Source organism: Macrobrachium rosenbergii, chromosome 23 (assembly GCF_040412425.1).
Source record: "Macrobrachium rosenbergii isolate ZJJX-2024 chromosome 23, ASM4041242v1, whole genome shotgun sequence".
Classification (NCBI taxonomy): domain Eukaryota; kingdom Metazoa; phylum Arthropoda; class Malacostraca; order Decapoda; family Palaemonidae; genus Macrobrachium; species Macrobrachium rosenbergii.
Window position 1 is genome coordinate 53,214,572 of NC_089763.1, and position 27,219 is coordinate 53,241,790.

The 27,219-nt window shown below is 46.2% G+C and overlaps 1 protein-coding gene across 2 annotated transcripts in view; it reads right to left on the bottom strand.

The window, feature by feature from the left end:
• Window positions 1–2,985: 2,985 nt before the first annotated feature.
• Window positions 2,986–27,219, bottom strand: part of LOC136851636 (BTB/POZ domain-containing protein 6-like) — a 173,808-nt gene continuing 149,574 nt past the window's right edge. For both annotated transcript variants that reach the window (XM_067126032.1, XM_067126033.1), the window contains one exon: window positions 2,986–5,542. In XM_067126032.1, coding sequence (XP_066982133.1) covers window positions 4,843–5,542 — 700 coding nt within the window. In that variant the 3' untranslated portion in view covers window positions 2,986–4,842. The remainder of the gene's footprint in view (window positions 5,543–27,219) is intronic.

The window sequence follows — 27,219 nt, forward strand, 5'->3', positions numbered from 1 at the left end:
GGAACTACAAAGAGCCGGTTGTAGAACCTCTCTGACTTGTGGCACTCGACTTCTTCCACAGCTCTCTTGAGAAGGAGGGAGTTGACTTCCAGTGAAAGGGCTGAAAATCTCTTGGAGCCTTCCGAGTAAGCCATCAAGTCAATGGGAGACTTGACTTGAAGAGGTCTTTTCTTGAAGGGGATGGAGTATCCCTCCTCCAGAACTTCAACTATCCATGGCTCCGCACCTCTGCTACTCCACTCCTCCCAAATGTGGAAAAGTCTGGCTACTACTGGAGCACAAATGACTGGACTCTCATTTCTTGATGGAGGTCTTGAACACAGGTTTCTTGCTTGACTTGGCAATGTAGGTTGGTTCTATGTCTCAAATGGAGTCTCTGCCTGCCTCCTCAAAAGGGCTGAAGTTGGAGGGGTGATACAGACTTGGCAGGGAAAGAAGGCTCCCTTGAACGCTTAACAGACTGTGCCAGCAGGCCTTGAGTAGACTTCTTTTGGAGGTCTGGTGAAATCCCCAGCACTGTAGGCTGTGGGAAGAGATACAGCTGGTTGAAAGGGGCGAAAAGTAGAGCAGACTTCTGGGCGAGGGTGACTCCGTTCGTGGTGAAGGAGCACCATAACTCCCTTTTCTTCGGCACACCCAAGGAGAACAGAGAGCTCTCTGGAACCATTCCTTGTGGCCTTGTCAGCACAAGATAATACAGCAAGCCAGTCGGAGGCCAGGTCCTCCGCCAGGTGCAGACATTCCTCCATCTTCTTGGCAAGTGCACCGATGGTCCAGTCAAGGAAGCTCAGCACCTCAAAGACCTTAAATATGTTCTTAATGAGGTGATCGAGTTCAATGGAAGAAAACATGATCTTCGCCGAAGCAAAGGCCATACATCGTGAAGAGTTGATGACACTAGAAAAGTCCTCCTGGGAGGAGGCAGCGGCTCCCAGAGAGGAAGCTTCTCTGGTCGAATAGGAAAGATATCTCCCCTGCTAATGAGCCTGGAAGGTGGCCACGCTAGAGTGGCTTCATCCTGTTTTCTCTGTGAAGCAAGCCAGTCATCCACCTCCTTGAGTGCTTTTCTTGATGCAGAGGATAGCACCATCTTGGGGAGCCAAGCGGAGGCATCTGCCTGGTTCCTCATAAAAAATGGTAGAGGCTGAAGAAACTGGAGTAGTGGGCAAGAAAAATTTAGGAAAGCTGGCCAACTGGTAACGGAGTAACACATAGGCTGACTGAGGGGTGTCTTCCTCCTCAAACATTTCTTCATCAGACAAAACAGGTGATAGCGCAAGATCCTGAGAGATGGGGAGCAACAGGGGTCTTCTGAATAAAATTCATAATAGCCTCGAGCTGACGCTTAACAGGCTCTAACGACGGATCCTCCTGAGTCAGTGAGGGAGCTTGAGGTGGCTGAGGGGAGGCGGGCGCCTATGAGCTGGCGCCAGAAGTACTGGAGTTGGCGTCACCGCATCGGGTGGAGTCTGACGCTTGCGAACGAGAGTCGGGCGCTCTGGATGTGATGGGTGCTCAGAGGCATAGAGGAGTCTGGAAGATGATGACTTCCACTTAGGAGGCTCTTTCCGGTGCTTGGGAGCCAAGAGCTGGCCCTCCACATATGTGGGAAGCAACTCTGAACTGTCCTACCCTGACACCTGGGAACGAGCCACAGAGGAGGCAGGAGGGTTGGGAGCTGAGACTGGGTATTCTGCGCTTCTCATCTAGAGGAGGGGAGTGGTCAGCTCCATCAGCGTGCCTCTTGAGAGGGCAAGAGGAGGCAGGATAGCACCACCTGCGCTTCTTGTCGGGGCTGGAGGCTTCTGAGTCAGAGGAGAGTTGATGTGCACTTACACTCACCTTACTTCACTGAACTATTGTCAACACCTGGGGGAAGCATGTGCGACTGAGGGGGGCAACAACCTGTGGGCAAACCTCGCTGGCCTCACTTCGACCTCCAGTATGTCTTCTCCCAAGTTTAGGGGAGCGGGACAGGGACCTTCACCTATAAACACCAACGGGACGGGAAGCCATCTCCTCCACAGACAAAACACCATCATTACTCACATGAACTGACACCTTTTCGGATAGCACTTTCACAGATGTACCTAAGTAGGACATTGCACTTAAAATTAAATGAAGCTTTTGATCGAACCTTGATTCGAGACTGGCAAAGGGGTCGGGATTAGAAGCATGGGAGTCTGGAATAAGAGTATGTGGTAAAGAAGTCGGAAACCTAAGAACTGGAGAAACAGTAAGAACTGGTGATGAAGGGACAGCACTTTCTTCTACTAGCCTAGTAGATTCAAGATTGGCCCTACTTTCAGCTCTAGAGGCTGCCTTCCTCTTTTTCTCCCTATCAAACTTAAGCAAATAAGATTTTAAAGCTTTCCATTTCTTCTCATCCCAGTCTCAACATTTAATACAGCTATTCTCAATATCACAATCCTGTCCCCTACATTTGACACATTTAGTATGAGAGTTGACTCATGACTTAAATAATCTAGTTTTACATGCCTTGCTACAAAAGTGAGCACTGGAAGAACTAGTATCTGACATTCTGCTAAGTACAAGTTAACAAAGTAACTAACAAAGTAACGAATCATGAGCAAAGCAAATACAATCAGTCTAGTGAAGCCAATAACCATGAAAGTTATGACAAATTCTGAATACCTCACCAAAAAATGATGACAGAAGGCTGCAGGAATGAACGATGTTGGTTGAACGCTGGCAGAAAAATGATTGGGCTCTCTGTCACGTCACTCCTCTCTTTACCGCAAAGGTGGGCGGGGTCTAGTCACCTACACTATTTTTTTTTATAGGCAGTTGAATAGTTACTGCAATTTTTTTATTTTTAGGCTGTGGTTGTTAAAACAATAGCTATGTAATTACTTGGTACGTTATTTATATAAAATTTCATTTTAAGTGACAGGTGGGTTTGTATAAAAAGTTTTTATACAGAAACTGGGAAACAAGACTCAAAAGGATTTGTTAAAACTGCAATTTTCATACAGAGAAGATATCTTTTTATTAGTTTTCTACTTTTACTGTTTTTCAGAAATTACATGTGGCAATACAATGGTCAAACCATTCCCTTACAATTGCTTTACATCCTCACTGTACTGTATTTGTATTTCTGAAACATAATTTGTTTGTAAATTACTGTTTTCAAATTTATGGATATGCATTATTACATTCCAACAACTGAAATCACCATATGAGAGGCTACTTACATTTTCCACATTATAAATTAAGATTAAAAGCATGAATATTAAGGTGGACATTAAAGACATTATATTCTAAATCAATGATTGTTTAAGTGATCTGTAGTACAAGTATAGTCTGCATAACATTAGCAATTAATTCCAATATATGTAACTTAAGTCAATAAAAATAACTTGAATTAACCTCCTTAAAAATTACCTAGGCCCCCTATAAAGACCCCATATCATAATGTCATTAATAGTGTTGTCACACAGAATTTCAATAAGCTTTCAGTACAGTGTATTTTATGTATTTTAACATTTAATTTTATGCGATTTTGTAGTTTTTATTGTTTTTTAGACAATTTTCTTATTTTTCGTTAAGCTGGATGTCATGTACACAAAAAACGTTACAAAAGACACCGCTTTTAACTACACAGCTGTATTTGTTTAGTTTTTACTGCTTTTCAGACATTTTATTATTTATAGCTCTAAACATCAAGTAAACAAAAAGAAGTTACAACTGGGCATGCTAATTTGTTTTTAATTTTTAAAATATTAATTTTATGCAATGTACAGTGTTTAACATACAGTTATTCTAATACAGACAGTCCCCAGTTATCAGCAGGGGTTCCGTTCTGAGGGTGTGATGATAACCAAAAATCGCCGCTAACCGAATTTTCGGGGCTTATCGGCGGGAAAAGGGCCGATTTTTGGTTACAGGGCGCCTCTGTTAGGTATGTATTGGTGCCAATACCCAATTATTGGCGCTGATAAGCGGAAATCGGTGATTTTCGGCACCGAAAATTGCAGATTTTTGTCATTGGACAAGCCCTGTAAAACCGGATCGCCGTTAACCAAGCCCATCGTTAACCAGGGACTGCCTTATTAAATTTTGTGATTTTGTACAGTTTATTGGTTTTTGGGCAGTGTTCCAATGTAAAACTAAGTAAACCAATGCAGGCAAGCTATTTTTTCCTATTACAGGCAGTCCCAGCTTACCAGCGGGGATTGGTTCAAGACGTTTCAGTTTTATGCCGCTTTGCTAATGACATCGTTAACCAGATTTTTTGAGCTGGTAAGCAATTTTCAGTGCTGGTAAGCGGTTAATCGGCGTCGGTAAGTGGTTTATCGGTGCTGATAGCCAGATAATGGCGCCGTTAAGCTGTTTATCAGCGCTTATAGCATTGTAAACGCCATTTATTACTATAATTATTGTGATGTTCCAGTTAACAAGATTTTCGATTATCAGCACTCGGCTGGGAATGGAACCCCCACCGTTAACCGAGGACTGCCTGTATTATTCAACACCATTGTAAAGGTGAAAACAACAAAATATGAAATGACAAATGGTGAGGTATCACTGTATTCTACAATGTATACATTCATGCATTTTATTTGATTATCCCTAAATAATATACATTTTGAATAGCCAGTTGAATGAAAGCTTTCAGCAAACTTGCATTACAAAACCACTCACAAATTTTTGCACAGAAAAATACATACTATGGAGGTACTGCAATAAACAAATCAACATGTACCAGTGCAAGGATGAAAGCAGCCAAAGAAGTCTAAATAATGAGACTTGACCATTATACTACTTCTATGGTGAGTCACCAATATACTACTTCTATGGTGAGTCACCATTATACTGCTTCTATGGTGAGTCACTGGATGAATATGCATATGAAGATGGGGTACGTGATCGGTGATATGAATGATGTGAAGACCTAGATGGTGAACGTGAGTAATTACGAGGAGATCTATAAGAACGATGTGAAGACTGAGATGAATGATGAGACCTATATGAATGTTGAGAAGACCGAGAAGAATGACGGGAAGACCTTGAGGAATGACGGGAAGACTGATCGGAATGATAAGAATATTCAGAAGAATGACGAGAGTGCTCAGGTGTGGGAGAGCGATAAAGGGAATTAGCAGAATTGTAAGCTGAGTTCTCAGGTGAAGCAGGTGTATCTTCTGGAGAATAAGGTGTATCTTCTGGAGAATAACTCTCATAACTATACACAGAAGATGAAGGGGAAGAATGAGGGGATGAAAACAAACAATTCTTTCTGGAATCTTGACGACTTCTTTTTCTTGAGGTAACACAATCCTTTCTAATTTTCCTCTTTTTACTACAAATAGGGGGCACTGGAATACCTGGGATTTGCTTAATATTCATCAGTATACTATTGCATTCCTCTGCATTTATGACACCAGTTGGCATTACATATTTGACAAACTCATCTAGTGTCATAGTAAGAAACCTAATGTATGGTAAAAGTTCTTCAATTTCTTTTCGCACCAGAACTCCATCGGCTTCCTTCACATCAGAGTTAAGCTGAGCCTTCCCCCTAAAATAGAAAAAAAGATGCATGTACAATCAGTTTCCCACATTAGTTGGACATAGTTGTTGATTGTCTTTGAACCAGACCTCTTATAATACCATAAAAAATAATTTAATAAAAATAACTTGTAAATTATCAAAGAAATATTATTTCTTCTTCTCTCAAAGGTAAAACATTAATGGCAAAAGCAGACCATTCAATATTGAATAAATTATGGAAATGGAACGCAAATGCTTCTAGTAAGATATGAGTTTATCTTTTGAGGAATATAAAGAACAGTCCCATTCTTTAAATATGATAAAATAAGACCCTTTTCTTGAGTGTAATTCTTGTTAGATTGCTAAAGATGCACTGAAAATCCTGAAGCTTTATGAGGATTACTGCTCTCATCATCAGAGGGAATTTAACTAAATCAAAATTTCTACAAGGACAGGATATTTAAATCAGGTTCCTGCTTGATCTTCTGACAACTTGACCCATCTGGTTTGTTGCAGTTAGGGTGCCCATCTGCTGGCCAATGGGGGGCCATTAATTCTGGGTGGGGATCAAGACGGTCAATTATTTGGGTTTCCCAAATTCCACAAACTAAATCTGGATTATAGCCACCTTTGACAAATATGGAGAGTTAGGTTTCCCTGAGGATATTGCTGGCATTTATCATCTCTAAACTATGAAAAGGTTCCAATCAGTTTGGTTTCCCCTCATCAGGGGTAGTGTTGTGAATTCCTCACCCTAACTTTCTATCTACAATTGAAGGTCCTCATTTTCGGTGGTCACCTTGGAAAGTACTCCCCTTTTACAAGGTCTGTTTCTGTGTCCAGTTTTCTCCTTGCAGGCTTTTTTAGACAGGACCTCGCAATTTTGTCAGGTCCTCTCCTTTAAAAAAGGGGGGGGGGCACTGTCATTGGGTCTGCTATTAGGCAGGAAGTATTTTCTTAATACAAGCCTATTCAGGTGCTATTCTAAGCTCATGATCTTAGACGGTGACCACTTACATTATTTTCATTACATGAACTTAGAGGACCTTACTAATGTTCAGGGTAGAATTCTCCTAGTTTTCAACGTTTCTATTTAAGTCTTTAATAGCATAAGAATGATGTTTATTTCTCTGTTACTATTTCACTGGGTGACATGGGACCCGATCCAGAAAAAGGATTTTGACAAAGGAAAAATCTATTTCTGGGAGGGGCCCGTGTCACCCGTGACCCACCCCTGTTTTTCATTCTCTCCTCCCTTGATAAACTTCATTCTAGTGAGGTGGGTGCTAACATGGAATGCGGCTAGTGTTGCCTTGTATACAGTCCGCGAGTAGTGCATGGGCTTGTATCGGCACCTCTCTCGTTGGGACTTTTGACATTGGGAATCTCTATAGGATAAGGTTCCGTGTTTTTGTAGTTCACCCTTTTCCATACACGACTCCATCTAGTGGAGCTCGCTCTGGGGGTAGTAACTCCAGCATTTCATTTAGCTTTCTCTGGTATCTAGCAACGGAATTACCTAGAAATAAGTGCTGAATGGACTATTTCACCGGGTGACACGGCCCCTCCCCAGAAATAGATTTTTCCTTTGTCAAAATCCTTTATTGCAAGCCACAGTTAGTATTATTGTTATTATTCAGAACATGAACCCTATTCATATGGAACAAGCCCACAAGGGCCACTGACTTGAAATTCAAGCTTCCAAAGAATATGGTGTTCATTTGAAAGAAGTAAGAGAAAGTAGTAGGAAATACAAAAAGAAGAGACCAGTCATAAGAAAAGAAATATGACAAATTTTTTAAGTAATTTGTATTTTTCCTAACATACAAACCCTTGTCTTTACATATGGGATTAACTTCAGCGAGCTCGAAAACCGGCCGATAAACTTTTGCAAGGTGGTTATGGTAATACCTACCGATGGTAAGGGTGGAAGCACCGCTGACCAACGGTGAGCATTGATTTCCAAGCAGTTTACTTTTGGCAGCTGTCTCATTTAGACATGTTTCTTTTCTCTGACCTGCCACTCGACTTTTCTCTTCAGTGTTTAAATATAATTGTTTTTCTGAGCTCGTCCCTGTGTCAGCCGGTGAAATTCCTATTAAGCACGAATTTCTAGATATAGATATTGCTAAATATACCAGAGAAAAAAGCTATCAGGAATGCTGGGGTTACTACCCCCAGATCGAACATCTATTATGAAATAGACGTCGGTACAGATAAGGGTGAGTGATTGTTGTCACTGCCACAGGACTGCACTCTGTAGACATCCCAATGACAAAACCCCAGAACGTGAGGAGCCGATCTAACGCCCGCACTCACCTGCCCGCCAACCGACGACCCCAGTGCCATCTGTACTCATTCCATACTAGCACGTTTTTCCTTCTAGAAGGTCTTTTTCTTGTGCTGGCTTTTTACCCAATTTTCCTTGAAGTTGACCATGTCTTCAAGCAATTTCACCGTTATGAAGTTAAGTACCATCTTCTTGTGGGGTTTTATTACCAGTGAGGCTTTTATTGGCCCGTAAGTTAATATTTACAGGGTCATATATCGGACGCTTCCCGGCGTTCGCCGCCTCCGCCATGATGACCTTGAGGTACACCCTTACAGCTTGTTTCTGCAGGGGTTTCTCTCGGTCGTTTACAATATTATTCATGTTTCGTAATTCCCCTTCAAGAAGTTCCTTTTGGAGGCGTTTATCTATGTCGGGCGGTTCCTGGTACCTTGATTAGCGTCATTCCTCACGGAGACTTCCTCCCCTTATCTTGGTTCTTACAGTTAATTCATAGCTGATACCAGGCTCTCGCGCGAGTAGATTCCCTCTCCAAGGTGGTGCTTTCTTTTGTCAGTTTCTCTGATTTGTAGTATAATGGATGACATGGATAATTTGGATTTATTGTGGTCCGGGCTCGGCGTCAGGAGCAGCCAGTTGGCTGCCTACCTCCCGTTCGCCTCGCTCGGTTAGGCTATACGCTTAGCACAAGTTCTTATATTATTGTATATTCGATCATATTACGTGTACTTATGTAGTTATTGGTTAACTTTAGCGGTACTTATCAGAAATTGGGGATCCTAGCCTAGCCCTCTCGCTCCAATCGGTGGGTTAGGCTATTCAGGTTAGGCTTTGGCATTGTCTTAGCTCCCATCTCTCCCGACTATGTCGCTTGAGCGGGGGAGGGAGGGGTAGGTTGGTCGAGGGAGTTCCTGTTTGTTGTTCCATCCACCTTACCGCTCGTTTTCGGGTTTGCTAGGGCATATGAAGCCCCCATCCCCTCCTCCCTCTCATGAGGGGAGAGAGGAAAAATAAAAAGGGGGATCTTCTCTATGCATTGCCCTTCTGCCCTATGGGTCAGTTGTTGGTTGGACTGCGTTACGGGAATTTCTCTCCCTTCCACCCCTCTTCCTCTCCTCTCTCTCCTCCCTTTTACTGTCTGGGCTGCGCCTTCAGAGGAGGGTGAGAGTTTGGCGTTGCTTTATACTAGTGCTATTGTCCTATCCTCCCCTAGTACTTTTGGTGAGTGTCATGAGTCTCCCTGCGCGCAGGGAAGTCGATCGCCTGTTTCGACGCCCCTTGGGGAGTTATAGTCAGTGTATGGGGGTGTCCCCCGTCCACTGGAACATAACTCTCGATTCCACCTTCTAAGTACTGCCTCCCTGACTTTGCCAGTGGTGTGTCATCTCCCCGCGCGTGGGACGTCAGTCTCTTCGATCGTCACCCCGAGGGGGATTAGTCCGGTTCCCAGCTGAGAGTCACCCACCCTCCTGGCCTCCGTTCTGGTGTCAACTGTTCGGCTAGTGTTTCGTTGGTTCGCTCTCCTCTGGGTCGGGCTGAACTTCGATCACCTTCAGGGTTCAAACACTTCCTCGCTGGTTCCGCTCCGCCGTCCCCGGTCCTCCCGTTGCCTTCTTACCTGTTACCACTCTGGTGGTTTTGGTTTTCAGTAGGTTGGCCTTAGTCACACCTAGTTCTCTAGCTGTATAATGACTGGAGGTAATGATTTACCCCGCCCTCCCCGCTGTAACCAAGTGACGGAGGCACGGGATCTCGGAGGGGTCTGCGCCGGAACACTATGACCAGCAGTGTACTGCTATCCTACGTTAACCATTTACTTACTACCGGACTCCGGCAGTAATTATACTTTAAGTTGATTTTACAATTAAGAGTTGCATGATCCTAGGTTAAGGTCCTACTCCGTTGATCTATCTCCGGCATTCCTTAATTTAGCGTGTGTCATGTTTTGCTCTGGTTTATCGTCCCGCCGGAATGCTCCGGCGGGTCCGGTATAAATTAATACTTACTACCGGACTCCGGCAGTAATTATACTTTAAGTTGATTTTATAATTAAGAGTTGCATGATCCTAGGTTAAGGTCCTGCTCCGTCGAACTATCTCCGGCGCTCCTTAATTTAGTGTGTGTCATGTTTTGCTCTGATTTATCGTCCCGCCGGAATGCTCCGGCGGGTCCGGTATAAATTAATTAGCATGCTCCATTACCTGCTATAGTTTAGGGCCCCTATCTCCGCCGGTTCTGCTCCGGCGCGCCTTAAATTAGTATGTTCATATACCGTCTCCCACTTACAGACAGTACGTTGTGAGGAGCCCAGGTGCACTGCTGTGCTGCACCAGACCTATGGGCACGTTGTTTGCCGTTCCCATTCGGGCTGTGCAGTCAGGATCGACGATCTCATCGTGTGGCACCCGGACGGTTGTGAGGTTTGCTTCGCTCTTTACGAGCTTGTCCAGGACGAGTCGGTAAGCCTATAGTTACTGCCTTTAGTTTACCTGGTTGCCTCACTTGTTTCAAGTACATATGTTTTTGATATATTGCTTATATATCTCTCACTGAGCGCTCGGTTATTACGTCCCTGCTCTCTTCCAGGCCGACCAAGCTTCCCGCAGCGACGCCTTGGGTTCCCTTCGAGCCTGGGTGGCTGGTTTTGGTAGAAATGTTCCGTCGGGGAAGCCATATGTTCTAGATGAGAACATCCGGAACCTGCTTTACCCCGGCGCCCGGATCTCAGCGGCTGTTCCATCTAAAGTCGCCGCTCCTCTCATCGAGCAGATCCGGGTAGAAACCCAGCCTCCCCAGGACGAGAACTTGTACGTGGCGGTGTCGGAGGAAGTGGCGGCCATAAACCTTGACCTGGAGCCGATGAATATGGAACAGGACCAGGAGGTAGGTAGGGAGGTAAGTGAGGCAGTGGGGGCGGGCTCCCTTTTTGATTCCCCTTCATCCACCGCTTCTTTCAGGGCTTTCAAAAATCTTCTTACTTGGAGGACAGGGTGCAATCCGCTGTCCCCAAGTTGAAGAAGTCTTGGAAGGTGAAGGGCTATATGTCCGCAACCTCCCGCAAAGCAACCCCTTTCCCTCCGGTGAAGCCACGGGATACTAGTCCGGTGGCTTCCACAAACAAGGCCACTCCCTCTGCTAAGGGAGCGAGTCCGAGGGCAGCTAAGGCTAGCCCTCCTCGCCAACCTGCCTTTGACCCGGAGGAGTTTGCCAGTATGCTTCTGCAGAAGTTTACCTCGGAGGTGGATGCTAAGCTTAACAAGCTTACGGAGAGGTTGCAGAGCCAGGAGAGTATGCTCTCCGGGTTCATGCGCTCCGGTGGGTCGGCGGTACATTACCCCATTCCGGATGCCTCCGCCCTCCCTCCATTTGACAAGGGAAATCCTTGGCGTTTGGCCCTTCATGCTCCCCGGCATGAAGATACCCTAACGATCGAGGGTCTAGGCACGCGCAGGCTTCAGGAGTTGGAATTCTTTCCTCCTGACCTGCTGCCCCCCTACCCAGGCTTTGCCAGGTTGACGGAGGAAGCTTGGGTAGGACGGATAAGGTCCCGAAGGAGATAGTTATCTTCCCAAGGACCAGGCGCAGTCTACATTGCCGCGCACATTTAATGAGTGGCAGGCGGAGAACACGGTTGACCCCTTTCAAGGGCAACTTCACGATGTTCTCGTTGGGTGATAAAATCCCAACCCCTTGCATGACTAAGGTGGCTCTTGCAACCGCCCAAGCATGCATGGAAGGTAAGCCGTCGCCTCAGCTCTGGGAGACTGATCCCACCTCTCTGATCTTCCCCGGAGACGACGATTTCTGGAAGGATGCCCCGGCCACTTTTACATCAGGTAAGCTGGACCCAGAGTGCGCATCCACCTTGTTCAGTGAGCAGCTTCCCAAACTGCCAGAAGCCCTCCTGAAAGCAGAGTTTGAGGCTAGGTGTCGGCCGAGCCGATCACTGAACTCCCTGTGCCTGGTGGAATCCACGGCAGTAATGTACTCCGAGGAGCCACTCTTCCAGGTCCTGACGAAGTCTCTGTTAGCAGGATTTCAGGCGGACCTGTTTGACATCATGGTAGCGTGGATGAACTGCCGTAAATACATCTTCGCTGACGCTACCATAAGACATGAGCCTAACAAGCTCATGAAAAGCTCCTTCTGGAGGCTAGTATCTTCCCCGAAGGAGAGGTCAGCAATGTCCTGGCTGAGGCAACCAGGGCTAATCAAAGTCTGCGCTCCCGCTGGGGTATTCCTGCTTTCAAAAGGAAAGCCCCCGAGTCCGCCGGGCCCCAAAACAGGCCAGGTAAGAGATACAGGAGGCACAGAAGACAACATCAACAAGCCGTTGTCCAAGCTGTACCTGTCTCGTCAGTTGGCCAGCCTTCTACCTTGAAGGCCCAGCCTCAACAGTTCGTGCTGGTGCAGCCAGCTCAACACTCCCTTGCCGCGCCTACCTTCGTGATGTCTCCTGTATATAACCCCTCCTATGAGGGCCAGGGGTCGTTTCGAGGCCTTAACAGGAGCACAAGGGGAGTAGAGCAAGGGCCTCCTTCAGAGGCAAGGCTGCCTGCGATCCCTCTCCCGGGGAGAGGAGGCCGAGGTAGAGGAGGCAAGCCTTCACCTTCCCAGTGAGACCAATCAGGTGGGCGGCAGACTTCACCTGTTCAGGGACCAGTGGACCTTCAGTCCGTGGGCCCACAGTATAGTCTCAAAGGTTTGGGGTGGAGTTGGATCAAGGGTCCTCCCCCTCTGATCAGATTTCATCAACCGTCTTCCAAAGCTCTGCATGGACTTTGCGCGGAATTACTCCAAAAGAGGGCCATAAAGAAAGTGAGACACCTGAAATTTCAAGGCAGGCTGTTCAGTGTTCCCAAGAAAGACTCCAGTCAACAAAGGGTAATCTTGGATCTGTCGCGTCTCAATCTTTATATACAATGCGACAAATTTCGCATGCTTACAATCGCGCAGGTGCAGACTCTACTTCCCCATGGAGCCGTCACCACCTCTATAGATCTTTCAGACGCATATTATCACGTCCCGATTATGCTGGAACTTCTCCCTTCCTAGGTTTCAGACTGGGGAAACAAGCCTACTCGTTCAGGGTCATGCCATTCGGGCTCAACATAGCACCCAGAATTTTCACGGCTGGCGGAAACGGTAGTGCAGCAGTTACGTCCGAGGGATATCGCTGGCTGCATACCTGGACGATTGGATAATTTGGGTATCCAACGCCGGGGAGTACCGGAGAGCTACGGCCATGGTGATCGAGTTCTGGAATCCCTAGGCTTTCAGATAAACAGGGCGAAGTCCTGCCTAACTCCGGAGGCTCGATTTCAGTGGCTGGGTATCCAGTGGGATCTGGTCTCGCACAAGCTGTCTATTCCGCCAGCCAAACGGAGAGAGATAGCCAAAGCCACCAGGCAATTCCTCAAAGGCAGGAAAAGCCTCTCGCAGAACGCAAGAAAGAATCCTGGGTTCTCTTCAGTTCGCATCTGTAACAGACCTGCTCCTAAAAGCAAAACTGAAAGACATAAACAGAGTGTGGCGGAGACAAGCCAATGTCAAGCTCAGGGACAAGGTGTCATTAATTCCTCCGTGCTGAGGAAAAGACTCCGCCGTGGTCCACAGTCAAGGGTCTTTCAAGTCAGTTCCCTTCAATTCCCCCCCCCAGCTCTAATAATCCACACAGATGCTTCGTTAAGCAGCTGGGAGGGTACTCACCAAAAGAAAAGGTACAGGGTACATGGTCCACACTGTTCCGTCAGTTCCACATAAACATTTTGGAGGCGATGGCAGTGTTTCTAACTCTGAAAAAACTTTGCCCCACCAACCAGATTCATATCAGGTTGGTGCTTGACAGCGCAGTAGTGGTACATTGCATAAACAGAGGGGGTTCCAAATCGAGCCGGATAAACCAAGTGATGATAGCCATTTTCTCCCTGGCGGAGAAGCACGGCTGGCACCTGTCAGCTACCCATCTAGCAGGAGTCCGGAATGTCATTGCAGACTCCCTGTCCAGGGCAACTCTGCTGGAGTCAGAATGGTCCCTGGACGAGGCTTCTTTCGGATGGATACGCCGTCAGGTTCCGGGCCTTCAGGTGGACTTGTTTGCCAGGGAGAGCAATCACTAACTCCCTTGTTATGTTGCTCCCAACCTGGATCCTCGAGCTCACGCTACGGATGCAATGTCAGTGGACTGGAACAAATGGCAGAAAATCTATCTGTTCCTGCCAATAAACCTGCTGATGAAGGTGTTGCACAAGCTCAGGTCATTCAAAGGTCAAGTGGCCCTGGTAGCTCCCAATTGGCCGAAGAGCAATTGGTTCCCTCTTCTTCTGGAGCTCAAACTACGGTGTCATCAAATACCCAAGCCACAGCTGACTCAAATAGTGCAAACACGGACTGTGTCAGCTTCCTCAAGAATTCTGAATGCCCTGGCTTTATGGACTTTATGAAATTCGCCGCTCAGAGAGGTGCAGATATTGATCCCATTAATACTCTGTTTCTGGAATCAGATAAAAGAGATTCTACCCTCAGACAGTAAGATTCAGCAGTTAAAAAGTTAGCATCTTTTTTTAAGGAATCTGAAGCTCAAGTCATGACCACCAATTTGGCAATATCATTCTTTAGGTCACTGTTTGAGAAAGGTCTGGCTCCGGCCACCATTACCACAGCGAAATCAGCTTTGAAAAAGGTGTTTTTGCATGGCTTCAAGATTGATTTAACAGATTCATATTTTTCATCCATTCCCAGAGCATGCGCTCGTTTGAGACCAGCGACCCGTCCACATACGGTTTCCTGGTTTCTTAACGATGTTCTAAAATTAGCCTCAGAAACTAATAACGATCAATGTTCTTATTTGAATCTGTTAAGGAAGACGTTGTTCCTAATTAGTCTAGCTTCAGGTGCCAGAATATCAGAACTGTCTGCTCTCTCCTGTCTTTATGCCCAGTTGCTACCTTGAGGGCCTATTTACAGAGAACTTCTCAGTGTTTGTCTGGTCCTCTTTTTATCAGGGAAAAAGGAGGAACGCTTTCTTTAAAGGCTATCAGACAACAAATTCTATACTTCATTAAGCAAGCTAACCCGGATTCAGTCCCTAAGGTTCATGATATCCGAGCAGTGGCTACCTCCACTAATTATTTTCATAATATGAATTTTGATGAGCTTAAGAAGTATACGGGCTGGAAATCTCCATCAGTGTTTAAACGCCACTATCTGAAATCACTGGAAGCTCTGAAGTTCCCTGCGGTGTGGCTGTAGGAGCATTGTCCCTCCACCTTAAATTAACCTTTAATCCCTATCCTTTCCCCCCCGCCCGCCTGCCTCATTTACTTGCCCTGCCATTTTCTCCTGGACCAGACATGCTTCACAGCCTGACTCCTCATATTATGATGTACAATCTTGCGGTGTTAGTTTTTAAGTTTGCGACATGTAATATTTACTGTGATTTAGTTTTAAGTCCGGAGGTACCTTTATAAATTTTCTGTCATTTATTTAGTTTTGGTACCTTCCCACCATAGTATTAATTATGTACATAGTTGTTTCTCATGTCCTTTACTGTGGTATTAATTGTATCCCTAGTTATAACTCAGTTTATCTGTCTATACCTTTGGTATTTAATCATGTTTTGGGGGATAATTAAAACTATTTTCAGTAATAGTATTTTTATACATGTTCACCTAACTGTTCACTCCTTTTAGACTTTCACCAAAGCTTAGTATGATTCTCTGTCATGATTTCAACGGCTGACACAGGGACGAGCTCAGAAAAGGGATTTTGACAAAGGAAAAATCTATTTCTGAGGGAGGCCCTGTGTCACCCGGTGACCCTCCCGGGATCTAGGTTTCCCTCCCCGAGTAGGCATACCAAGCTTGGGGGGGGTGCTAGCCTGGAATGAGTACAGATGGCGCTGGGGTCGTCGGTTGGCGGGCAGGTGAGTGTGGGCGTTAGATCGGCTCCTCACGTTCCGGGGTTCTGTCATTGGGTTGTCTACAGAGTGCAGTCCTGTGGCAGTGACAACAATCACTCACCCTTATCTATACCGACGTCTATTTCATAATAGATGTTCGATCTGGGGGTAGTAACCCCAGCATTCCTGATAGCTTTTTTCTCTGGTATATTTAGCAATATCCATACCTAGAAATTCGTGCTTAATAGGAATTTCACCGGGTGACAAAGGGCCTCCCTCAGAAATAGATTTTTCCTTTGTCAAAATCCCTTTTATGATACACTGTTTATATTATTTGTTTATACTTTGCATATATTGATATACTGAAACATTTCAACATGTTTTTCTGTCTCCCTAATGATATACTATTCACTTATATTAATAAATAAATAGATAAAAATGTAAGTAAATTATTAAAATACAAGACTTTGCTTGAACTTTTGAAGTTCCAATTGCACAACATCCTCAGGGAGATTGTTTCACCAGCGAGGCACATTTACTTAACATTAGTGTTGCTGTTCAGCAAATCTGGTTGCTGTCAGCAAGAAAAGAGGATTGGAGATCAACTGTGAATGTGAAAGATCTCCGTTTAAATACAAATTATGAAAAATTGACAAACAAGAGACCATCCGTCGATGGTCCCATTCATAACTGCTAATGTTAGGAAACAGAAGCCCACCACCATGAACCACTCTACCTAAGAAATAACTCTCTGGTAGATGAAGACATCCACACAAGAGAACAATATTCTACTATGGGAAAGACAAATGACCAAAAATCAGGTTGCACTGATTTTATCACTGTTATAAATATATGAGGCCTTACATACAATATCTAACTTTTGTGCAGCATTTGCTGACACTTTCATTAGATATTTCTCAAAAGTAAGACGTAAGCCAAAAGTTACACCAAGAATAGTTAAAGCTTCAGACTCATTCAGCAGAGTACAATCCACCTGAAGGGGAGCATGGGATAGGAAATCAGAACAGTCGACCCACCATACTCGAGGGGGATAGTAACCCCAACCCCCAGCAAATAGCTAAAATCCGCAAATAATTAAAACCCCCTCTAAAAATGCTTATAACTGCCTATCTTGAAAGTTCAAACACCAAATGTATACCTTAAACTATCATCCTACATCAAATATACCTTAAACTACTATCCTATTACTGTATTAATCTTTGAAATGATATCATCAATACCATTTCAAAGTCATTTTAAACATTATCCTTGAATATATATATATATATATATATATATATATATATATATATATATATATATATATATATATATATATATATATACACTGTATGGCTTACAACTACATGTGAAAACTATAATCCAGTTCCCCTACATATCCAGGCACGCACATTTCCTTCCGTACAGTTCCTATTCAAGCCGCATCATTTTCTTTTACAGGAGAAACACTGGTATGTACATAATTCACAAGAGAGAGAGAGGGAGAGAGAGAGGGAGAGAGAGAGAGAGAGAGAAAAAAAAAATACATATGAACATTAAAAATACAGTATTTAATAATAAGATTAGGTAAATCAAAGTACGGGCACTCACCAGTGGTGAATGCTGATTACAGATGATGATGATGAATTAGCTGTGCAGTCCAATGAATGATGATGAAGATATGACTGCACAGCAAAGCAGAGGAGTTACATCTCCTCTGAGGGCACCTCTTCCCCTTCTTCAGGTGGCGCTTTGTCAGGGGTTTCGGGAGGCACTTCTTCAGGCACTTGGGGAGGCACTTCTTCAGGCACTTGGGGAGGCATTACTTCAGGAACTTCTTCAGGGGTTTGGGGAGGCATTGGATGGTTCTTCTTCGCAGGTTTAATAAACATAGTGATAGGCAGCTGCTGTCGCTGCTTCTTCACGCTGATGAGGGCTTGATTGTAGGGCGCCATTGCTGCATCAAGGGCATTTGAAAACTTTAAGGAGCGTTCCATATAAGGATCCCATAATGAAGCCTCATCCTGTGCCTCCTTGATTATCCTCTTAAGTTGGGGCAGATGTTCCAAAGAGAGGCCCTCATCCTCCTCCTTCCCCCCCCTCCTCACCTGAACCTGGCATGTCTTCTTCCTTGCTGGCAGAATTTGTTAGCTCTTCCAAATCCTGGTCCATCAGCGGGTCAGAGTGGGCATTAGTGAGGGTGCCGACTTCATCCAGGGTGATGTACTCAAAGCCTTCTCCACCAAGAATCCTTGCCAACTGGACTGCCTTATCAATGGCCGAATGTTGAATTCCTTCAGCAGAGAAGCCCTTATAATTGTTAACACACTCCGGCCACAATTTCTTCCAGCAGGCACTGAGGGTCTCCTTCTTCATGTCATTCAATGATCGGTCAATGACGGACAGACGTGGCAATCATGAATTTATGCCAATACTCCTTCAGTGTAAATCCACTGTCTGTGTCCATGACATTCACAAGGTACTCAAGGGAGTTCTAAGTGCAAAGTGCCTTGAAGGCATGGATCACATCCTGGTCCATAGGCTGGAAGAGAGAGGTGATGTTTACAGGGAGGAACTCGAGCTGGACTCCCTTGTAAAAAAGATCCTCAGGGTGGCCACCAGCATTATCCATAATCAACAACACCCTGAACTCCATGCACAAGTCGCTCAGGTATTGCCTAAATTGAGGGATGAAGCTTTGAATGAACCCATTAGTTGTAAGGATTTTGGCAATCCAGGCCTTGGGGTTGTGCATACAAAACACAGGCAGCAATGCTTTGTTCCTATTCTTGAGGGCCCTGGGGTTTGCAGCCTTGTAAATGAGGCCTGGTTTCAGCATTAAGCCAGCTGCGTTCCCACACATTATAAGGGTAACCTTATCCTTCTGGGCCTTGAATCCGGAGACTTTGGCTTCGTCCTTTATGAGGTATGTCCGAGAAGGCATTTTCTTCCAGAACAAGCCAGTCTCGTCCATATTGAACACCTGTTGTGGATGGCAGCCCCAGACAAAAGATGGATATGTATTCAGAAATGCATACTGTAACGAGTAATAACAGCACCACCTTCACCTCTTCTCAAGGGCGAAGTTGGCGAAGAGAACTGAAGTCTGGAAGTGGACTGCACATCAGAGAGGGGTGGCGAGAACTTGAAGGTTTCCGCACCGTACAGTGCCATGTTGCTTCATGTCTTGTCAGGAACCCCCTCTTCAAAGTAAAAGGTGGAAAAGAATGTTGCCCTTAGCGTCCTTCCCCTTTTCTCATACCCTTGCCCCCTTCCAGGACAGACAGGAGGCTAAGAGCAGCGCTGCTGCGCACCCTTCTGGTAGTGTAGAAGAAGACTGGGTGTACCTTCGCAGGCCCTTGGAAGCCTGGAGCTTCCTTGGAACCAGAGAGGGAGGTATAGTCTGGCCTGAAGGCAGAGCTGCAGAATCATGTGAAGACCTGTAGGTCTTGGCTACTGCTCAGTGAACACAGAGATCAACCTCGATCCTACCCAAGTCACTTGGGGCATCCACTTCTAACACTAGCCAGAGGGAAGTGGAACCTAGTACCAGTTTGCTCCTGAGAACCAGTGCCAACTTGTAACCAAAAAACCTGGTAACCTAAGTAAGGCAGCACCTCTCCTCTTGGCACCAGGTTCCCACACAGGTTAATTGTCTGGTGGGCTAGGTAGAAAAAGGTTCTACCTCCAGACAATGTGACTAATTCCTCAAAAACATGAGAACCTGAAGAGGAAGAAGCGATCTTGGCCAAGAAATGGAACAAAGATCCATCCAGGGAACCATACGGAATGCTGTCATGACAACTGATTCCATTGTCACTGCCCTGTGGTAGGGAAGCTCCTTCTGCAGGGAGGCGTTCAGCAACAGGCTCAAACATCAGGTCAACCTGTTTGGTTGGCAAGGGGGTTTTCATGGTATTGAGGAATTCTTCTGGTGATTCAGAGGCCGAGGAAGTGTTTTGCACGATAGGTGAAACCTGAGTGAACTGTCCTGGTCATACAAGAGAAAATTCACCTGGTTAAACCCGCTTTGGCAAGTTGCGACCACGACGAGTCCATCACCACACGGAAGCTAAGTCTCTTCCTTGAGATCATAAACTGCTGTTATACAACTGGTTCGGTCCACAGACCGAATCTGTAGTATATGCTACTGTGGTTGGGAAAGGGTGGAAGCGTGAACGTTTCCAGTCTCAAACCCTAAGACTGTCTGATACCCAGTCCTTGGAAGACTCTGAGGAGGCAACTGTCTGATACCCAGTCCTCGGAAGACTCTGAGGAGGTAAGAGAACGATACCTGCCAGAAGCCAAGGAACCTACAGGTGTGTAAGGCTGTGGGCAATGACAGCCATACAGGTCTCGGATGTGCTAAGTTTTCTTCGAAGCCATGGTCTTGCAAACGAAGATTGCACCATCGAAGTTTTGGGTTCCTCTCCTTGCTCCCCAAAAACTGAGGGTAGATTTATGATCCATGGAAGCATTTCATGGTCTCTTCACAAAATCCCGACATATCAGCAACACTATCTCTGAACAAGTTCTCTGAAGATAGGGGGTGTCCAAGTCCTGAGGAAAAAACCCTAGACTTTTCCAGGTCACGGAACCCCTAGACTATTCTCTGCAAGAGAGAAACCTTGACAGAATCCCCAGACCTATTCTTGAACACTTGAGCACACGACTGGCCCTATCCTAGAACTGAACCCGGAGTGTAAGCATCCCAACCACAAACCCTTCTGTCCAACTCGTGGCTCCTGGTGTAACCCCAGGAGGCTCTCCTGAGGAGAGCAAACAGGTTCGTGCAAACGGCAAGGAAGCTATCAGGGAAACTGACTTCCTGGAACTAGTAATGGTGACATGGGTTGCCTCTGACTGTCGTATCTAAGGAGACCCGTGCACCTGGTGCTCCTGTGTTGCAGGGCCTCAGAGAGACCCATGGTATGACTCCCGAGTCCAAAGACATGGGAGAGCACAGAGAAGAGATAGCACACAAGTAGATGAAGGCAAAAATGATGCTGATAATTCTATTCTCTTCTTTGACTTCTACCATAAGTCTATTGCTGTCCTAGGACCCTTGCACCATTCCCATGCATGAATTGGAAGGTGGGACAAAGAGCACACACACACTGGTGGAATCTCTCTCTCTCTCCCTCCAAGTCGAACCACGGAACCTGAGCAACAGCTGCTTTCATGCCCGTACATGAATCAAAAAAAGAGCCATCAGCAACATATAGTACAATACCCCAGGTACTGTTAACGAGAGAATCTGTAATTCCCAAGTCCCTCGATTCTACAACAGTTGAAAAATCTAAAACATTAAAAATGTCAAGTAATAATTTTCAGAATAAAAGTATTCCCCAGTTAACGTCGGAGGTTCGGTTCCCAGCCAAGCACCGACAACCAAAAATCGTCGTTAATTGGAACATCACAATAATTATGGTAATAAATGGCATTTACAACGACGTAAGTGCTGATAAACCGCCTACTTAAATCCACATGGGGGATGATGAGTTTTATGTTACAATGATGATATAAGGGATTTTGACGAAGGAAAAATCTATTTCTGGAGAGGGGACCGTGTCACCCGATGAAAAAGTCCATTCAGCACTTATTTCTAGGTAATTCCGTTGCTAGATACCAGAGAAAGCTAAATGAAATGCTGGAGTTACTACCCCCAGAGCGAGCTCCATCAGATGGAGTCGTGTATGGAAAAGGGTGAACTACAAAAACACGGAACCTTATCCTATAGAGATCCCAAGGTCAAAAGTCCCATAGGGAGGTGCCGTTACAAACCCATGTACCACCCGTGGACAGCACACAAAACACCGCTAGTCGCATTCCATGAAAGCAGCACCCCACTAGAATGATGTTTACTATGGGAGGGACATGACACATGGTGGAGGTGGGTCATCAGGTGACACGGTCCCCTCTCCAGAAATAGATTTTTCCTTCACAAAATCCCTTTTCTGGATCGGGTCCCGTGTCAGCCGATGAAAATTTAACAGAGAAATAAACATAATTCTTAAACTAAAAGATAAAAATTCTAAGGGGAACAAAAGACCGAAGGTCCAAAAGAAACTTTTCAATCACTAGTAACAATAACAATAATATACAAAAGAAACTGATGTTAGCTTAAAATTAACATGACAATGTGAAAAAGTACATAAACAAAAGAACTATACAATATTGAAAACCTTATAAACTTAAATGTGTCATTTAGACAAATACATGGATAACACAGCCAGGTGAGAAGTCAAGGCAAGCCTGACTGAAATGACCGTAAGGGGATAACTGAGGCAGTGGAGGAGGAAATGACTAGGAATCAGAAAGGGAACCAGAGGGAGGGACAACGTTCCCTGCCGCGACTGCTGAGAATTTAAGAGCTTCTAAGGATTTCAAATAGTGACGTTTGAAAACCAAGGGTGACTTCCAACCGGTGTACCTGGTAAGATCCGTGAAATTCATGTAATGAAAGTAATTAATGGAGGTGGCCACAGCTCTGATATCATGAACTTTTTTATAGACTGAGTCAGGGTTAGCCTGCTTGATAAAGTAAAGGATCTGTTGTCTAATAGCAGACATAGAGAGATTACCCCCTCCTTCCCTGATAAAGAGAGGCCCAGAAGAGATGTGAGAGGACCTGTCTAAATAAGCCCTCAAAGTATGAACTGGACACAGGGACAGGTCTAGAGGCAGAGGAAGAATTTTCCAAGGCGACCACCTATGCTGCGGATCTTCATTTTTGGCCAGGAAGGTAGGGTGAGGAATCAGCAAAACCTCCCCTGATGGAAGGAAGTCGACGTGGTTGGGTTCCTAGAGAGTGCAGACAGCTCCGAAATTCTAGCACCCGAAGCCAGGCTAACTAAAAACAACGTTTTCCTCAACAAGGAAAGGTAGGGGCAGGATTGATTATCGATATCTGAGGCTAACTTCAACACGTCATTTAGAAACCAGGAAACCGTATGTGGACGGATTACTGGCCTCAGACGTGCACATGCTTTAGGGATGGAAGAAAAGTAAGGGTCTGTGAGGTCAATTTTGAAACCATACAAGAACACTTTACGTAGAGCCGACTTGACTGTAGTAACAGTACTAGCGGCTAAACCCTTCTCAAACAGTGATCTAAAAAAGGAGATTGCTAAATTAATGGTCATTATTGTAGCCTCAGATTCTCTTAAAAAGAGTGCTAGTTTCTTAATTGCTGAGTCGTACTGACGAAGAGTGGAGGCCCGCTTATCTGATTCTAAGAACATGGTATTGACAGGATCAACGTTAGCATCCCTTTGAGCCGCAAACTTCATAAAGTCCACAAAGCCAGGGCATTTTGGATTTTTGAGGAAGCTGACACAGTCTGAGTTTGTACTACTTGTGTTAGTTCCGGACTGGGGATTCGGATGTGGCGAAGTTTCAGTTCTAGTAGAAGAGGAAACCAGCTGCTCTTTGGCCAGCAGGGAGCCACTAGAGCTACTTGACCCTTGAACGTCCTCAGTTTGTGGAGGACTTTCAACAACAAGTTCACTGGAGGAACAGATAGATCACCTTCCACCTGTTCCAATCCAATGACATTGCGTCCGTGAAAAGAGCTTGAGGGTCCAGGTTGGGAGCTACGTAATGAGGGAGCTTGTTGTTGAGCTTGGTTGCGAACAAATCTACCTCCAGACCCGGAACTAGTTGGCAGATCCAATTGAACGAACCCCTGTCCAGGGACCACTCCGACTCGAGGGGAGTTGTCCTGGAGAGAGAATCTGCTACGACGTTCCGGACCCCTGCAAGATGGGTGGCAGATAGGTGCCACTTGTTCTTGCAGGCCAAGGAGAAAAGTGCAATCATTACCTGGTTGATCCTGCTCGATTTTGAACCTCTCCTGTTTATGCAGTGGACTACCGTGGCGCTGTCCAGAACCAGCCTTATGTGAATCTTCTTGGGGGGAAGAAGCTTCTTCAAGGTAAGGAAGACCGCCATGGCCTCCAGAACATTTATATGGAACTGGCGGAACATGAGGGACCAAGTCCCCTGTACTTCTTGGTGTTGAGAATATCCTCCCACCCCACAGTTAAGGAGGCGTCTGTGTGGATAACCAACGCCGGAGGAGGAAATTGAAGGGGGACTGACTTGGACAGGCTCTTGACAGACGACCAAGGGCCAGAGTCGCTTCTTCAAGATGTGGGGAATCAGAGACACCTTGTCCCTGAGACTGATATTTGCCCGACTCCGCCACACTCTGTTGATATCCTTCAGTTTCACTTTCAGCAACAGGTCTGTCACTCGGCGAACTGAAGGGAGCCCAAGACTCGTTCTTGGGTCCGCCGAGAGGCCCTTTTGGATTTGAGAAACTGTCTGGTTGCTCTGGCTATCTCCTTCCTCTTGGGAGGAGGAAGAGAGAGCTTGTGAGAATTCAGATCCCACTGGATTCCTAGCCATTGAAAACAACTGCTGGGAACCAGGCGGGACTTCTCCTGTTTACACGAAAGCCCAAGGATTCTAGAAAGTCGACCACCACGGATGTAACTCTCCGGCATTCCTCGACGCTGGATGCCCAGATGATCCAGTCGTCGAGATACGCGGCCAGCGTAATCCCTTGAGATCGGAGTTGCTGTACGACCGTGTCTGTCAACTTGGTAAAAATCCTTGGGGCTATGTTGAGGCCGAAAGGCATCACCTTGAAGGAATATGCCTGCCTTCCGAGCCTGAACCCCAGAAAGGGGAGAACCTTCGCAAACCGGGACGTGATAATAGGCGTCGGAAAGATCTAGAGAGGTGGTTACGCTCCATGGGGCAGTAGGGTCCGAACTTGGGAGACAGTAAGCATCCGAAACTTGTCGCAACGAATGTAGGAATTCAGACGGGACAAGTCCAGAATTACTCTCCGTTTGTTGGAACCTTTCTTTGGAACACTGAAGAGCCTGCCTTGGAACTTCAGAGACCTCACTTTCCTTATAGCCTGTTTCTGTAGGAGATCCTCCACAAAGTCCTCGAGATCCTTGGTCGTAGCCTGATAAAACTTGACTGGTGGAGGGGGATTGTCGATCCAACTCCAGCCTAGGCCCTTGAAACTATACTCTGAGCCCAGGGACAGAAGGTCCACCGAGCTCGAAAATGATACAGCCTCCCGCCCACAGGATGTATGTCATCGGTCCTGTGATTGCTTCCCCTCTGGAGCCTCTACCTCCCTGTTCCTGGGAGAGGAGCTGGGGCTCCCTTCCCCGAGCCGAAGCCACGGGCTTATTGCCTCTGGTTGATTGTCTGGGGAAAATTTCCCTGACTTTCATATGCAGGATTGAAAGCTGGGGAGGAGACATAGGAAGGAGCAGCCAAAGACTGATGTGCCGGGTTTACCAGGACATACTGAGGTGGAGGATGGGAGGAAGAGGTCGAAGGTTGACTTTGTAAAGGAACCTGGACCAAGGACTGAGCTGGAAGACGTTTGAAGTGTTTAAATTTCTTACTGGACTTGGTGGGAGGGCTGGCAAGATCAGACTGTTTCCTTTTATAGGGCAGGCCCCAACGGGAACGGAGGCTTTGATTGACCCTAGCCGCCTCAGATAAGACTGCATCAACTTCTTCTTGTGGGAAAAGATTAGCACCCCAGATCGAACTCTTAAGAAGCTTATTAGGTTCATGCCGAACTGTGGCTGCTGAAAAGATGTGCTTCCGGCAGGCCAGTCGGGCAGTCATAAAGTCAAACAGATCTTGTTGAAAACTCGCCAAGAGAGATTTCGTCAAGACCTGGAACAATGGATCTTCTCTGTAAACCAAAGAAGTTGCTTCCGCTAAAACCAAAGAGTTCAAAGACCTGGCGAGCCTTTCCTTAGTATCAGCCTCTGTTTTCAAGAGCGACTCGGGATCTTAGGGAGCTGCTCACTGAACAGATCAGAGGCGCAGTCTGGGTCAAGCCGAGTCACCGTAAAACGTATTAGGGGCTCCCTTCCAGAAGTCAGTGCCTCCGGGAAGACGAAGCGATGTAGGGTCCGTCTCACGGAGATGAGGAAGGGGTTTACCTTGAAGCAAGCCTGGCTAGTCAGGAGGCCACTTTCGAAACGCAAGGGAGAAGGAGAACATCACTGAGAGTGAACATAGTGAACACTCCCTTAGCTGGTGTGAGCTTAGTGTTCTCCGCTTGTCACTCCGTGAAGGGTCCTCATCAAAAGACGACTGGGCTTGGTCCCTAGGATAGATGACCGTCTCCTTAGGGACTTTATCAGACCTGTTCCAAACCTCTCCCTTCAGCCTGGCAAAACCAGTGTAGGGAGATGTCAGGTCCGGAGGATAGAACTCTAACTCTTCCACTCTCCTCGTGCCTAAACCCTCTATGGTAAGAGCACCTTCATACTGGGAGCATAAAGGGTGAGACGCCAAGGATTCCCTAGATCGAAGGGAGGGGAGAGTGGAAGGGTCAGGAACAGAATGCCTAGAACGTTGTTGAGATTCCACCTTCTTCAAAAGGGAGTGAAGAGAAGAAGCAAGACCAGACAGCTTACTGTCTACCCTCGCGTCGATCTTCTCAAACCTCGTGTCGATTCTTTCCAGGAACTGTTCAAAGAACTGAAGTGTATCCAAGGAAGGAGGAGGGGGAACTACCTGACGTGATTGAGGCTCCGCCTGGGACCCGGAAGGGGAGGCTGTACTGCGTCGACGGAACGGGGCTCGTTGTCCGTGCCGCCGGAGGGACCCCATATCGGTCTGCCGGAGTAGGTAAGGTTTTCTTTTAAAGGACTTCACCTTCGGGCAATAGACCCAGACGTGCCCGGAAAGGTATGAAGATTTAGAGAAGCCTTTAAAAGAAGCAACAGAGGAAGAAGGAGAGTTAAACAGTGAAGAACCTGCCTCACTTACCCCCTTACCTGCCTGATGCTCTGGGATAATGCTCGGAGACTCAAGGTCGGGATCGAGTTCCGCCGCGTCTTCCGGGGCGCCGCCGCTCAAAGCCGAACCGTCTGGAGAGGGCTGGGTCAACTCCCGAATCCCGGCAATCAACGGAGCAGCAACCTCGTCGGTGACAGAAGCTGTGATCCAAGCGCCGGGAAAAAGGACATTACAAATGTCCTTCGAGAGTATGTAGGGATTGCCAGCTCCTACGTTGCGCCCAAAGCCGCTAACCCAGACTTTAAGGGCCTGAATCGAAGAATCACGAGACTTGCGGTCAGCCTGCCGGAAGAAAAACATTATTGTCATCTTACCGAAGGCGGAGGGAATCGATAAAATTGTAAACATTATAGTTGGCTAAGAAGGAAAGATGCATGATCACCTACCGAATCATCGATAGCCTGCTCGTAAAGAGCGTAGCAAACATCACATCCGTCAGGTGCCAAACAATAAGATCCCCTACGTGGACCGCACATCCGGAGTGAGACCGACAAACTTTCGCGTGGCCGCTGGCCTGATGGAGGGCTGCGGAGCACCCTTCTTCTTGGCAGCGTACCACCTGTAAGAGTATGAGATTATGAGTACACTGTGTAAGGTGCCGGAGTAGTGTGCCGGAGCAACACAGTATTAAACCAAGCCGTGAAACCAGCCGGAATGATCC